This window comes from Nanorana parkeri, unplaced genomic scaffold (assembly GCF_000935625.1).
Source record: "Nanorana parkeri isolate BGI_ZX_2015 unplaced genomic scaffold, ASM93562v1 scaffold1850, whole genome shotgun sequence".
Taxonomy (NCBI): Eukaryota; Metazoa; Chordata; class Amphibia; order Anura; family Dicroglossidae; genus Nanorana; species Nanorana parkeri.
Window position 1 is genome coordinate 168,102 of NW_017308118.1, and position 15,631 is coordinate 183,732.

A 15,631-nucleotide genomic window follows, 5' to 3' on the forward strand; every position below is an offset into this window, starting at 1 on the left:
TATATAAAATTTCCCTTCCTCTTCCACCACTCCATCCATAAGAGACCCCCATAATCTTACACTTCTAATAATTTATATTTAAATACATATCCTCCCCACATGCTTTTATCCTTTTATTCAAGTGCATTTCTCTCAGACACACACCTAACTACACTTCCTCCTCCTCCTTATTCCCTATATTTACCACTATGTGTATTGCGTCTATCTCCTTATTTCTTACGTGTTCCAATTATCTCTATCCCCTCCCCCCTCTTCCTCCCATTCCCCTTTATCATTAATCACTTCCTCATTTAGTTTATTTATGTGGCACTTCTACTTTGTCTGTGTGATACAACTCGCATCATATTCCCTTACCCATACCTTTTTTATTCTTCGTAAATGTGTGTCTTAACAACACCGGTTTTGATAAATTCCCCTCAAAGACTTCTGTAAAATGTATGCATAAGTGGGAAAGAAGGCAAATTCGGTAGCATTTTTTGTAGATGTAGTCTTTTTATTTTCAAAAGGAGATGGTGGGCATTGGGGTGACCTCCTCAACCCACTAGGGACTGAAAACATCACACAGACTTTGAGCCAAAACAGTGGCAGCACTGGTTTAGTATATTCCCTGTAAATGTGTGGCCCACCATGGAAATGGCATTTTCTCAGAAAAAAAGATCCCCTTTTGGATAGTCATATTTGCATACATTTTCCAATGAGCATTAAGTTTCTTTTAATGCAGATCATTTCAGCTTCTGTTCTGCTGCAGTCTACACAAACTAATTGGTTCTCTGTTCTAACAAATCACTGTGTTCTCCCAGCCAGGGCCTGTGACCCTCCTGCCCTTTGTTTGCTTCCTGCTGTGCTGCTGAAGAATTTGCACCCAGCTGCCACTAGAGGGAGCTCTTAGATGGCAGGAGATTCAGCATTTGCCTACATGCTGTGATGTTGGGAACACTCCGATTTGTTGTCTTTTGTGTAAGCTGCAGTTACAATAACTGAAAGTGCAGTTATTCTACTAGTTTCTATTCTTTTGTGTCACAGTTGCTAAATAAAATGTATTGCGTAGGAGTAGTATTGTATGTCTTTGTAAATCTCAGATATAAATTATAAGTCCCCGAGGAGCAGGGATGGAAAAAACTGCTCAACTGGTCATATTATTTTGAAATGAATCACTATTGTCCATTTTTAAGTGTTTAAATTGTTCTATTAGCATGGCGCTGATTCAACGAAAAAGAATAGAGATGGAAATACAGCGTTAGACCTGGTCAAAGATGGAGATACGGACATTCAGGACCTCCTGCGTGGAGATGCGGCCTTGTTAGATGCTGCCAAGAGAGGCTGTGTAGCGCGAGTGAAAAAACTCTGTACTCTGGAAAATGTTAATTGTAGAGATACACAAGGCAGACATTCTACACCATTACATTTAGCAGGTGAGTGCAATGCCATTTCTCAGAGTTGTTTTGTAGCACTCTTTAGCCTTATATTAGTGTTAGCAGAGTGACTTCTGATTAGTTGCTTCAGGTTCCTACACATGATGGCAAAGTTTTAAAGATGTGCAACCTTTTTATGACCGGGGTACTTTGAGCCTTAGTGAATGGTGTGCATCTGGTCACTTTAATTATTTTTTCGCCAAACAATTGTGGCAGTGTGCCTCAACTTTGCAACAGGTCTTGTAGATGTAATGGCCTTTAGTCATTCAAATGTATCTATAGTATAAATAGTCACTGACCCTACACCTGATGTGGCCTGTGCAAAGATCCTATGCTAAATACCAACCATACCCCACTGTCTGTAATTGCACACTGTTACTGCGCCGCAATGTGACCGCTATTGGGAATGGCGGTGACTGCTTGGGCAGGGAAAGCCTGCATTTATGCTATATAATGAAAAGTATCCGGATGTTCCCTGGGGTCGCAGCATGGACTAGCATGGTAGAGTCTGTAAGGGCATTAAACAGCAGAAGGTTAGATAGGGTTGTATTTTTTTTATGTATGCCATTTTTTAAGGGGTTAAAAATGACAAGTATTGGGACGCTGTATCAAACATATCTTTTGGAATTTGTGTGCCTAAAATTAGTTTTTTTTTTGTACATGTTCCAGCTGGCTACAACAACTTAGAAGTGGCAGAGTACTTGTTACAACATGGTGCTGATGTGAATGCGCAAGATAAAGGAGGACTTATTCCACTGCACAACGCAGCGTCATATGGGGTACCTTTTTTTTTTTATTTCATGAACTTGGTTAATGCCCTTTTTTTTGTAATTTTGAAATGTTTTTAAGGAAAAGTATTTTAGAGAAAACTGACTATTATTCATGATTTACTGTCTTAAAAGTGTGACTGAGAAGTGCACTATTTTTTTTCCCAAGCAGACCGCACTGGAATGCAGGTCATTGTTGTACCACATGTTCCAGTGCGGACGGGAGGCATGTCTGCGGTGTCATTTAAAATTAATGGCACTGGTGCATCCCTTCCCACCCTAGAACGTGGGGACTCAATAAGTGGTCCAGTGCAATTATGCCACGGGACTGTAAGATGAATGCACTGGATGGTGGGAACAGGCCCTCAAGCTCAAGTGTCATCTTTTGGCCAAAATTGCGATGCATCTTTAGTTTCTCTCCTCCCCGCTGTGCACTGCTTAGTGTCTGCTGTGACACGGCACAGCGTCCTGTGGGGAGGAGACAAACTGTAAGGAGCGGTGTGTGGAGGAGAGAGCTGTGAGTGTGTCACAGGAGACTGAGCTCTCCTCCCGCACCGCCCCCGCTCAGCCTCCTGTAACTAATCAGGAGAGATGAGTGGGTGGAGATGGCTGTCAAGGAGGCTGAGTCGGTGGTGAGGGAAAGGAGTCAGCTGTCATATGAGACTGAGCTCTCCTCCCTGTTCCGCCACTCAGCTTCCGTGAGAGCCAATCCACGATAGAGAGCGGTACAAGCACTCAACGATCAGTGATCTCTGAATGTTTGTCAATAACTGGACATAGTATGAGTTACTGTGTACCTGTTATGAATGAATAGGAAGTGATCTACATTACTTCCTATACATTCATGATTGTTTATGAATGATTAAATAAAAATGTCAAAAAAATTAAAAGTTTAGAAAATAAAAACAAATTTTGGTTTCAGCCTGACTCTTTTTTTTTTTTTTTTTTTAATTTTCTGTTTTGGTCTCAACTTTTCATTTCGGTGCACCTCCTAGTTGTAAGGCAAAAACCATCTGTATGGCTCATTTGGTCACTCAACAGTTACCCTGTTATATTCTTTGTAAAAAAATTTGAGCATAGAGGGAAAAACCATGCACACATTGGGAGAACATACATATGGAAACGGAGCCCTGGGATTGCATTGAAATAGAACTTTGCCGGAAAAGAAAAACAGATTGCAAGGAGTAAGGCTTTTTGTTTTGCACAGGAGGCAAACTGTCTTTTCCGCAATAAAAGCTTCTTACCTCCTGTTGCTAGCAACATCTTTAGAATGTAGACTGAGCTGCTCAGTGTATGTTATCTGCATGCGCAGGAGTTGGGTCATCCTAGGTTGGCCGAAGAGAGGGAAAAATTGTCGGTGAGTGGCTTGGATGGGGAGGCGAGTGTAGTGCTTTGAATTCTTGCAAAGCACTGTCCTTGTTTCATATTGTTAATAAACCTTCCCTTCTGTGAACGTCAATAGTTCTGTACTAAAAATCTGTATGCAGGAGAGAGATGCAACATTCCAGAAATTAGAATTCAAAGCAGATTGTTAGTTATGCTGTTTTTGATGAACGGTGTATTTTCCCTTAGCCTTACCAGTTTAGCTTTGGGAAGGATTTGGCAGTTTTATTTTAACACACCAAGCTGGTTAATAAATAATAAAAAAAAAAAAGTCCATCGCCCATACAAGCCTCACAATGGGGGGAATTTATCAAAATCTGGAGCAGATTTGCACTGCAGCCAATCAGTGTCTTTCATTTTCAAAACTTACCTGAGCAAACTGAAGAGAGATGCTGATTGGTTGCCATAGGCAACTGCTCCAGATTCAGTTTGCCCCAGTTTTGATGAATTCCCCACAATGTCTTGTCATTCAATCCTTATTCTGATAACTGCTTAGCATGGCGGTGTCATGTGTCCGCAGTTTCTCTGTTAATTGGAGAGCTGGATTGTATGTTTTTTAATAATGCATGAATCGTACCATGGGCAAAACGACAGCAGGTATTGATAGCATGGGACCAATAAAACTTTATGTTCAAAAGCCGCTTGGGTAATAAAGGTGTTCTTGCCACCTTCTCTGTCGGCTCATTTTATGTAATTTTCTTGAAGTATTATTTTGCTGAAGTTAACGCCAACTTTAGGTTATCTGCAGATTAATTTGTTGATCTGTTTTCTGTTTTTATTGGGCCAATAACAATAGTCTTACTTTTTGTATCTGATATATAGTCATTTTGTGATGGTAGTGTATATTACAATAACCAAATTTGTCTTTTTTTTTTATTTTTTTCAGCACGTGGATGTGGCTGCTCTACTTATTAAATTCAATGCTTGTGTGAATGCCACTGATAAGTGGGCTTTTACATCACTGCATGAAGCCGCTCAGAAAGGAAGGACACAGCTTTGCGCATTGCTTCTGGCACATGGCGCCGATCCTACACTGAAAAATCAGGAGGGGCAGACATCCTTAGACCTGGTTACAGTAAGTAGTCAAATGTTCCTCTCTTTGTGGTAATTTGCATTGACATTTTCTTGTTTTGCGGTATACCTCTTTCTATATGATGGATTCTACACAAATTTTAACCACCCCAAATTGCAACCCATCAAATTATCTTTGGCATAAGCATTATCTTTCTCCACAGCAATAGATAGCTTTTGATAATTCCACAATGTCCTCATGACCATGATGTCATTGTTAATTGTTCTTGTTCATCTATGACTAGAACAACTTTGATCCATTTTTTTCTTTTTTCTAACTACAGTCTTAGATCCTTGACAGCATTTTTCGACTGTAGTTAGAAAAAAAAGAATGGATCAAAGTTGTTCTAGTCCTAGATGAACAAGAACAATGACATCATGTTTTAACCAGTGTATTTGCCTGTTAATGGAAAACCTGAAAGCAGAAACCGTCTGTTAACTTAGATGTGGTAACTAATTGACTTTTACAACTTGCTTGAACAATGGCCTTATGAATAATGCTGGATATGGGAAGTGTCCAGTTAGGGTATTTAAATTGGCAACAAGTCAAGTAATATGTGTCATCTTGTGGTCTGCAGATGTCTCTAGATTAGTGATTTTTGTGAAGTTAGGGCAGTAATGCTTTGCCCCTGACAGTGTAGCAAATTATCTTGGTGCCATTTTATGCTAAAACCAGAGATTTCACACCAACGTAAACCACTCGTATGGTGGAGCACCAATTTGCTGTTGTCTGCTACAGCTACTCCCATCAACAATTCAAACCTCTTCCAGGATCTGTCACTATACTCATGTTTTGTAATTGGTATAGCTATTCTAATTCTCAATAACGTTTAACATTTGTCAGATCTTTCAAACTTTTAATGTGGCCATTTGTTTTTGTTTTTCTTTATACAGGCTGATGATGTACGTGCCCTTCTAACTGCAGCGATGCCTACTGCATCCTTACCAGCATTTTATAAACCACAGCTTATCAACGTTTCCCAGCCCACGTCCTCAACAGCAGGAGTCTTATCTTCAGTGCCCTCAAGTCCACCCACCCTTTCTGCTGCCAGCAGTTTGGATAACCTGAGCACCAGCTTTTCAGAATCGCAGTCTACATCTAGTGGGGGAGCTGAGGGGGCTGTGGCCTTGGAGAAGGAGGAAGGTAACTTACTTCTGGTGTCCTTTTTAAATATTTTTAAGATCTTCTCTCAAACACTATATATTAAATTCTATTGTTGTAATCGTAAGACTCTGCCACTTTTGAAATACAAAACTCTGTCTATCAGCAGCCTTCAATATCCTTAACGAGGCGGAGTCCCTTTAAATTATAAACCCTATCTCACAATTTCTGTAGATTTCAGTTATTAGGTAATTGTATGTTCAAAAAACATTTTGTTCCTAGTGATATGAATGCAGACTGCTCCCAGAAAAGTGACAGATGACATCACAGGAGTCTAACCTTTTTATATAATATCTAGATTTGAATTTGCTGTGCCAGCTATTTTAAAATGTATTACTGCAGCACATGTATGATGTACAGTGCTGCCATATATGTATCTGAACAGTTAGAATGAACAATACCAAGCATAGTAAATAGCTGGAATGGGCATGCCAGGAAAAGGCTAAGCGTGGAGCCAGAACAGAAGTAACTTTTTCATTGAAAGGATCTTAATTTTTCCTTTTTTCTTTTACAAAGTCCCTGGATTTGATCTCAGCATCAATCAGTTTTTGCGGAACCTTGGACTTGAACACTTAATTGAAATCTTTGAGAGAGAACAGGTAAGCCCTCGAATAATTTTAGGTCTTCTACAATGTTATTATCTTGGCTTGGACTGCTCAGTTATGGTTTTCTAGTTCAAGTTTGGAGGTTTTGCCCAAAGCAGTTTGTGTTTGCACACAGGTATAGTTTGCTCTTGAAAATATTTTGGTTTGTTTTATTTTAGTATAGTATATTTCATGCTAAGGCATCATTCACACTGACGCACGTATTGTCCCATATGCAAAATATGCAAATAAATGGCTCCATACACATAGCTGCGTATGGAGCCGTATATTTGCGTAGCGTAAAGATGCGCAAAAACAATGTAACTGAGTTGCGTATTTTACGCGCACACATGTTTACATGCGTACAGTTCATTAAAAGTTCTATTATGAATGATGCATTCTGGGATTGCATATAGTGCACGCATATACGCACATACACGCGTATATACGCAATATACAATTTTGCTCTTGCGTTGTGTGTGAATGAGGCCTAATGCTGCAGTGTTTGTTGAAAATTTGTTTTTGTTTTTTTACTCCAAACTGATTCCCAATAGCAGTTTATTTAAAATGTATTTAGTTTAAGTAGGCAGCATATAGAAACATATATTTAGATTGGCTTGTTAAAAAAAAGAAATGACTTTGTATAGTGTCCATTGTATCTGCTTTTCTATATACTTTTTAATGTAACCACTCACCTTTGCACGATAATGGCAGGAATGCTTGAATTTAGTCTACACTATTAACCCCTTCGTGACTGACGACGTACAGTGTACGTCGCCAGCATCGGGGCTGTTTAATATGAAATCACCTTGTCATGTCTGTCTGTCTGTAGATCACACTAGATGTTCTTATTGAGATGGGGCACAAGGAGTTCAAGGAGATTGGAATTAATGCTTATGGGCACAGGCATAAAATAATCAAAGGCGTGGAGCGGCTCATATCAGGCCAACAAGGTAATTACTGTGTCCTTACATCTGGAATAACGTTTTTGCAAAGTAAAACATTCAGGAGTAGAGAGCATCTTATTGTACAAGTGTAAAATATGGGGCCATTCCCAGCATGCATGTTATCATGCACATAACGCACACTTGCTGCTGGGTGGTTTAATGTTGGTAACGCGTATTGCTGCTTTTTTTTTCAAGAATATTCTGAACGTTTAGTGTTTTTTATATTGGCTTGATCTCTGATCCTTCTGACTCATTTCTAGGTTTGAATCCTTACTTGACACTTAACAACTCTGGCAGCGGCACTATATTAATTGACCTAGCTCCAGACGACAAAGAATTCATGTCTGTGGATGAAGAGGTAATTATAGTTGGAGGATTAAGATACCCCCTACATTTTTTTTTAGCCTAAATGATGACTATTTCAATGTTCCGAATACATTTTTAAGATGCTACAATTTTGGCATTTCCATTCATGCTTGTCTTGGATGTTCCTCAGGAAATGCACCTTTGCCAAAATGATTATGCATACTGACTTTAATTGTGCATGGGTGCTGTATGGGGTTTCTCATAGAACCTTTGACAAAGTATGGTTATGTGCACCAACGACCACTTTTATGGTTCCATTTAGTCAGGGGGTCTGCAGGCAGCTGCATTACCTTAATCAGCATGGGGAAAAAATGAAACCACACTTGTTTTTTTTTGGGGGGGTGGCGGTTTTGCCCACAGATTTGGGCAGTTCAAACTGCGCTTATTGTAAACAAATTTATATACAAAGATCAATTTTTGTGAGGACAAGTAGTAGATTCGGATAGGCAAGGTTTGCTTTTTATGTGAAAGCTGGTCCACATCCGTCCTCACACTCCTTGTGAATCCCCCCCTATTGTTCTTTCGGTCGCCTCAGTGATCAGTATTGTGGCTCGCAGAGCTGGGAAGAGCAGAATGAAACTTAAATTTTATGAGAAAGGTTGAGATGTGCATATAGGTTCAGCTGACTATTTGGATCTACTGGACTTGTATGTGCATTTTTTTTTTCCATCATATGCTTGGTTTATATTCTACAGGGTTTTTTTTTTTTACTAAAGAATTATTGTGAAGTACTTCCTGCTCACAGAGCAAGTCTTCCGTCTATCATATTAGTCAGTGGATGAATGGTTGATCATTTCAGCCTGTGTTCTTTTTATAAATTGGTGCTCTCTACATTCTTTCATTCTCCAGTCATTCCAGTTTCAAAGTCTTATGTGATCATTTTTATTTGTTACATTCTGTAGATGCAGAGTACTGTCAGAGAGCACAGGGATGGAGGACATGCTGGTGGAGTCTTCAACAGATACAATATATTAAAGGTGTGTAGCTGTTGCGCTGATCCTTTATTTTGGGGGGACATTTTTTTAAGCTTTTGCATAAAAGAAAACTAACGCCAATACTTTGTTCATTATTGCTACAGATTCAAAAGGTATGCAATAAGAAACTCTGGGAAAAATACACACACCGGCGAAAAGAAGTTACTGAGGAAAATCATAATCATGCCAATGAAAGAATGCTCTTTCATGGTAAGTCTGAAAACATGGGTTGAAGATGGCTGAAGAGAGCTCTGTTCCTATTTGGACAGTGAGAGTGTTACATTTTTAAGATTTACTAAGAATTCTGTACTTTGCAGCTTGATTTCCTGAAATTTGCTGCATTTACTGACGCCCACTACAACTATGACCATGCCTTTTTGGAAATGTATACAACCCCATTCAAAAGAATTTCTGGATGAGTTTTTGTTTTTACACATAAGACATTCAAGTGGATGTTTCACCTACTGGACTTGAGGGATAGTGTTTACAGCCTACATAGCACATGCCAATATCACACATAAACATCTGCCAACAATAGAGGTGACTTCTCTGGGGAAGTGCATGCACCATAGTGAACAGGTCACCAACAGTATGGTGGCTGAATATTGCTGACAATCTGGGGAAGTCCATGGCAGTCTGAACAGTCAGAAGCCTTAGTCTGACTTAGATCTGTTTGTTGTATATGACTATATAATTTCAGAGGCGGGGGGTTCATATGCGAGAAGGTTACTCGTAGAGCATCAATTTGGTACTCCTGCAGGAGGAGCAACTGCCTATTTTCTGAATAACCGTTTCTATGCCTTTTTAATAGTTCTCAGACTGAATAGATTTCTTGATTTAAAACAAGAATGGGTTATTTTCATCTATTTACAATGATCTCTATCCTTTTATTAGACATTGCATTCTGGGTAGTAAAATATTAGACATTTTGGAGGCAATTGATTAAACACTTCTTTTTTTATTGACTGTATTCCTGTAAATCCTTGTACATAGCCAACTGTAAAATGTAATCAGGTACCCAGGAGACGTGCTGATTCTTTTTTTTTTTTTCTTTGTTCTTTTATCTAAGCAATTTTTCAAATGACTGCCCAGTATTGTCTAATGGGCTGTTGCTCAGCCTTTTAAAGCTGCAGTTATACATGTCAAGTGTTCCATTTTCTCCCTTTTCTAGTTGCTGGCCTTTTGGAGAGTTTTTAGAAAGGGATTACATTGTAAAATGATCACCCTACTTTCTACATTTAATCTGGAGAAATCCGAAATTGTGCAACCCTTCTTATGGTCCTGATCCAGATGTTGAGCCACATGCCCCTCAGCTGTGGTGGTTTATGGCTAACTTTGGTTCAGGTTGGCAAAAGGTTTAAAGGCTTTTTTTTTTTTTTTCTTTTTCATTATTGTGAATAGATTATTTGATCTCACTTAAATTATAGAGATGCGGATTCACTGCTGTGGAACTAGTGGAGGCCTGTAAATTAGAATATGGTAGTTTTGCAGCAGGTTTTTTCCAAATAGGTTTGTATCTTTGCAGCCAATTTCCTTCAAAGAAATCCTTTCAGGGTGACTTCAATCTATTACAAACAACGTTCCCATCCAGCACTGACTATTGCTTGTCCCTTGGATGTGGTGATACATCTCTGTGGATTTCGCTGTACCTGATGCTTCATGGGAGTCTTCTGCCCTGCAGTTGGCACTGCATTTAGAGCAATCTGGCAATGGCAACCTCTGTAGCAACAACTGCAGTCTGTGCTGGAGGTCATGTAATATATGGACATTGTGTGGTGGTATATTAATCACTACTATTGCTTGTTAGTATGTAGTACCTCTTTATTTTTAGGTTTTAATTTTGGTCCACAGTATGCAGATTTCCCCTTGCTTCCGATGGGAACAGGAATTGATAGGACATTTTCTCAGAGGGGATATAGACTACACCTAAAAGCTTAAGGAGAGATTAGAACGCATCAATTTAATTGTACTGCAAGACCGTGAGATGACAGCAGCAAAATTTGAATGAGTGTTTACTTTTCCCAAGTTTATGCAAATATTAAAGGAGAACTATGAGGTGAGTGAAAATTACTCAGCCTCATAGTTCTAGCCGACCTGTGACAATGAAACTGTCGCACGTCGGCTCAATAGATCGGGAAGTGAGCCAACACACACCGTCGCTCACTCACTTCTCGATCCTGTCCCTGCAGAGAGCCGTGACTGTCACTCACAGCTCCCTGCAGGGATTCCCCCCCTCCCCTGTCCGAGGGTCCAGCGCTGACTGGCGGAACGGACGGGGGAGGGGGCGGGTACAGCTCGGTCTGCCTCTAGATAGGCAGAGCCAGCTGTCACTCATCCAGCTGGGTGGATCCAGACAGTAATGTCGGGATCAGTCCCGGCTGCGGCGTCTCAGTATACTGTGAGCTGTAGCTCACGGTATACTGAGCTTTGGGCGACGGGAGGACGCTACCCTTAGGAGAACTATGGGGAAAAGCCCTGACCCCCCATAGTTCTCCTTTCAAATAAATGGCTGGAATTGGGCTTTAACCCTTTTGCTGCCACCAGCATATGTCAGTAGCAGCGGGCCCCTGTAAACGGACTAGTTGCCTGGGAGTCTTCCTGTGTAAAGCCAACTGTCCACTTTATACTGGAAGTGATTTGGGCCGCTGTAAAGCTGCCTGATTGCTTCCAGGGGCTGCCAAACATGTGCTGGGGGGGGGGGAAGTAAAAATTTAAAAAATGCCCCTCCCAAAAAATGTTTTATGTTCCCCGTCCCCACTCATACTAAAGGAAAAATGCGTCTTGACGTGCTTACGTACTAAAACGATGATTGCACCCCACATTAGGCATCATCGCATATGCCAGAGTGAGAGCAATAATTCTAGCGCCGATATTGGCAGTAACTCTAATGACCTGTACAGACTTTTAAAACGTTGCCTATGGACAATTTGGGGTTTGTTTTTTTTTTTTTTTTTTTTTTATTCTTCTTTCGCCCCGACACGGGCGCACAATTTTTAAGCTCGACTTGTTTGGTATCTTTTTACTCTTATATTTTACAACAAAATTGGGTATTGTGTTTTTGTGCACTAACTGTAAAGTGTATCACAACCAACATTTCAGTAAAAAATTGAGTTGCTCTAATATGTGATATGAATTTGCAACAGGGTCTTTACTCTCAGGAAATATATCATTCTGGGGGGTTTTAAGCAATTTTCATGCCTAAAATGTGGATTATAACGTGTGCAAAAAAAAATGTGCAAAAAAATTACTCTGGCAGCGAAAGGGTTAAGTCATACAATACCTACAACACCCACATTCTGTTTGCTGAAGTGGGCTCCCTCTTAGTGCAACCACTGCTGCTGTGAAGCTTCTGCTTCTCCACCACAGCCGAGGGCACTGATTGCTTGACATTGTTCAAGTGAAGTTGAAGCAGCTCTTGAAGCGATAGTGCGTAAATGAAAGGCATACATTGCAAAAGCTTTCATGCGGTTTTGCGCGTTCTCACAAATACGTCGCTGAGTTTTCGTTTTAATACTGTTTGGGGAAAAAATAGATTTTAGCTGATGTAATGTTATGAGGATAATTCATACTTTTCATTTGCTCACAGGTTCTCCATTTGTAAATGCAATAATTCACAAAGGGTTTGATGAAAGGCATGCATACATTGGTGGAATGTTTGGAGCTGGTATATACTTTGCTGAAAACTCATCCAAAAGCAACCAATATGTCTATGGCATAGGAGGTGGAACGGGCTGCCCAGTGCACAAAGACAGATCTTGTTACATTTGTCACAGGTAGGAACCTTTACTGTTAACTTGAACTAGGCTAACATCTCCTTGTATTTGTTTAGAAGGCTCATAATCATCCGATGAGGTGCTGGATACTTTATTAATGCATCCCATATTTCAGCTAAAGATGAACTGTAGCTATCTAGAAATTGGCAAGTTAAACAGCTGGACTTGTGGCTTTATAAAGATGGCGTCCATTTGTTCATTTAATTAGCTTTTCCTGGCTTCAGTTGCTGTTCAGGAATCGGCTGTTGTGTGTCTGTGATCTCCTTTCCAAGGGAAAACCCCTGTTTGCGTATAAACTCGCCTTTGGAATGAATAGAGATTGCAATGCATGGCCACCAGTAAAAAAAAGTGACACTGGACACCAGCAGATGGCAACGTTTGTGTGCTTTTTGTTTATATAATGTGAATCTTGGTTTGTACTATACTTTGATACCCTATTCAGAAACCATATGTTTACAAGAAACAGTCTATCACAATAACATTGAATAGTTTTCAATCTACACTGTAATATAGTTTACCCCACGCTGAAGGGTCAGTGCATTTAGTTCCCTAAAGGATTTATGTTCACTATGTAATGTGTGGTAAGAAGGCTAGCTATCTGGGTAATAAGCACAATTTGTTCTTTTGCTTACAGACATCTGCTGTTTTGTCGAGTGACATTGGGGAAATCATTCTTGCAGTTCAGTGCTATGAAGATGGCACACTCCCCTCCTGGTCATCACTCAGTAACTGGGCGGCCTAGTGTTAACGGCCTTGCTCTAGCAGAGTATGTCATCTACCGGGGAGAGCAGGTAACGGAGTCTTTTAATTTCAATATTCCAACATTTTTTACCTATTTTGGATTTTACTGCTACAGAAGAGCGTGCGTGCGCGTGTTAGAGGTGTACTGACAAATGGAAATTTCAAAACCGAAATAAAGTCAGACAGAAAATGTTTTTTATTTAAATTTTTTCAAATTGTTTTTTAATATTTTTTATTTTTAATATTTTTATTTATTTTTACTTTACTTTTATCGGCTTCAGGGAAATATTGGGGGTCATACCCCTGATATTTCCCTTTTTAAATAGAAAGAGTTTGAGGACACGAGTCCTCAATCTCTTTTTCTGCAACCCCTGTTCTAAATGAACAGGAATCCTCTATACTGAGTGTTCTTGTTCATTCATAACATGAGACAGAGTAATATGTTTACTATAACCACAACTATGAATGAACAGGAGGTGATGTAGATCACTTCCCTTTCATTCATAATTGAGGCTATAGTAACCATACTATTTCCTCAATTATGTACAAACTGTCAAAATAAAACAAAGTGGCGTGCAATCGAAGCAGCTGATTACTCCCCATTCCAATGGGAATCGATTTTTTTCTTGACATAAAACATATGTTTTAGGTTAAAAAGTGTCTGTGTAGCCTCAACATATATTGTGCCATACATTTACATTGGAATCATGGATGGTATGCTGAAAGCAAACCAGTTGCTACAGTAATGTTTCCAAGGTGTTACTGTAAAAGAAGTGCACATTCCTTTCCTGCTGCTGCACTCGGTGAGAAATGGTCCCCCAAAATCTGACGGTAAACCAACACTTCCGGAGTATCAATCTCCGGAGTCCTCCACAACTCTCGCTGGTTCCTCCTGCTGAGCTGTACGTCGCTACTCTATCCTATAATGACGTTGAGGTCGGTTTAGGAGATGGACACTCCCTGAAGTGACTGTTTCTCAGCAGAAGACAATTTCTCAACCACTGTAATCTGCAGGCAGGGAAAGTATACACACTTGTTTATTGGTGGACCTTTCCCTGTATACTTGTATAGGGTGGCTTGATTGAACATGTGAAAAAAATGGGCTAATGATGCATGTCTATGATCTCTCTCTAGGCCTACCCAGAATACCTAATAACGTATCAGATAGTGAAGCCTGACGCTGCAGTAGAAGGATAATCACAAAGCCCCTTGAGCCTCCCGGACTTACATGTGGAACCGGAATCTTCGTGATGGCCAATCAGAGAGCCTTTAATAAACAATGTGAAAGCATTGTGATATTTTCAGAGACTACAGCTTTAAAAATGTTTAGTGTATTTCCTGAACATTCACAAAATACGTTATCAGCACTTTAACAGACGCCATTCTTGATATAAAAATGGGTTTGTCTATATTTAACTCTACACAAGGAAACCTATTTCATTAACTTGAATTTTCAATCCTGTCCTTTTTTTTTTTTTTTTTTTTTTTACACAACACGTTTTAAGCATCTAACTGCATTCATTCTAATTCCTGTAAAAGAAACCCAACAAACCGCAAACTCCCATTACTGAGACTGTGTCTTTTAAAACACAACTATTTACACTGAATACAGTTAGTTTGTAAAACTGTAAATAAGAGCTTTTTGTACTGGCCTGGTATTTATTTACATTACTTTGTAATATAGTCTTTTAAAATGGCAACCTTGTACAAAAGAGAAAACAAATGTGTGTGTAATTGTATGGCATTGAAGCTGTTTCTTTCTGTACCACATGCTGGCCGTTCTGTATCAAGTACGAGGGCAGACTCCTTTATTTCCGATAAGAAAAATAATGTACTTGATGTTTCCCGTGTGATCTTCTGGGGTAAATCTGCACCAGATGTCAAATTTTGATTTGCTTCATGAAGGACAGATTACAGTTTTCCTCTTTGTCAGGTAATTCAAATTAATGTTTTTTTTGTTTCTGGAGTCTCTAACAAAGGAACTACTTAAGATGAGATTTCTGTTTTTAAATTATGCATTACAGTCAGATATTCAATGGTTATTATCCTTTCACCTGTATAAGGGGCCGATGTCAACTGGGTTTTGTTTTTTGTCTAAACCAAGTTTAACATCCTCATACAAGTTTATGGCAATGAAAACTTGCTTGAAGCAGGTCAGGAAGGTGGTCAGCTGCAGGTCAAATGCACCTTTCAAATTCTGACCTGATGCCATCACCACATTCTTAAAGCTTGTCAGCACACAGGCCCGTAGACATACAAATAGGAGTTTTTATGATGAGCGCCTCACAAAAACCGAAGCTAGGTTGTTCTTTTAAAACACTTCTACAAATTTCATGGGCAGTTGATTATGGTTGTGGCTTATCCTTTCAGGGCAATATCTATGAAGCATGATAGCTGTTCGAATCTTCCCTAGCTGTTACCGGGTGTCCACAGGTTGGTAACTAATCCCTA

At 39.6% G+C, this 15,631-nt stretch overlaps 1 protein-coding gene across 4 annotated transcripts in view; it reads left to right on the forward strand.

Moving 5' to 3' along the window:
* TNKS2 (tankyrase 2) overlaps nt 1–14,718 on the forward strand; it is a 40,252-nt gene extending 25,534 nt beyond the window's left edge. For 3 of the 4 annotated variants that reach the window (XM_018571833.1, XM_018571834.1, XM_018571835.1), the window contains 12 exons: nt 1,193–1,412; nt 2,082–2,191; nt 4,449–4,637; nt 5,528–5,777; nt 6,312–6,394; nt 7,212–7,332; nt 7,587–7,684; nt 8,595–8,669; nt 8,771–8,876; nt 12,253–12,439; nt 13,074–13,230; nt 14,315–14,718. In XM_018571833.1, coding sequence (XP_018427335.1) covers nt 1,193–1,412; nt 2,082–2,191; nt 4,449–4,637; nt 5,528–5,777; nt 6,312–6,394; nt 7,212–7,332; nt 7,587–7,684; nt 8,595–8,669; nt 8,771–8,876; nt 12,253–12,439; nt 13,074–13,230; nt 14,315–14,377 — 1,659 coding nt within the window. In that variant the 3' untranslated portion in view covers nt 14,378–14,718. Of the gene's footprint in view, nt 1–1,192; nt 1,413–2,081; nt 2,192–4,448; nt 4,638–5,527; nt 5,779–6,306; nt 6,395–7,211; nt 7,333–7,586; nt 7,685–8,594; nt 8,670–8,770; nt 8,877–12,252; nt 12,440–13,073; nt 13,231–14,314 lie in introns of all 4 variants that reach the window. The other variant, XM_018571832.1, reaches the window with a different exon arrangement.
* Nucleotides 14,719–15,631: the final 913 nt, after the last annotated feature.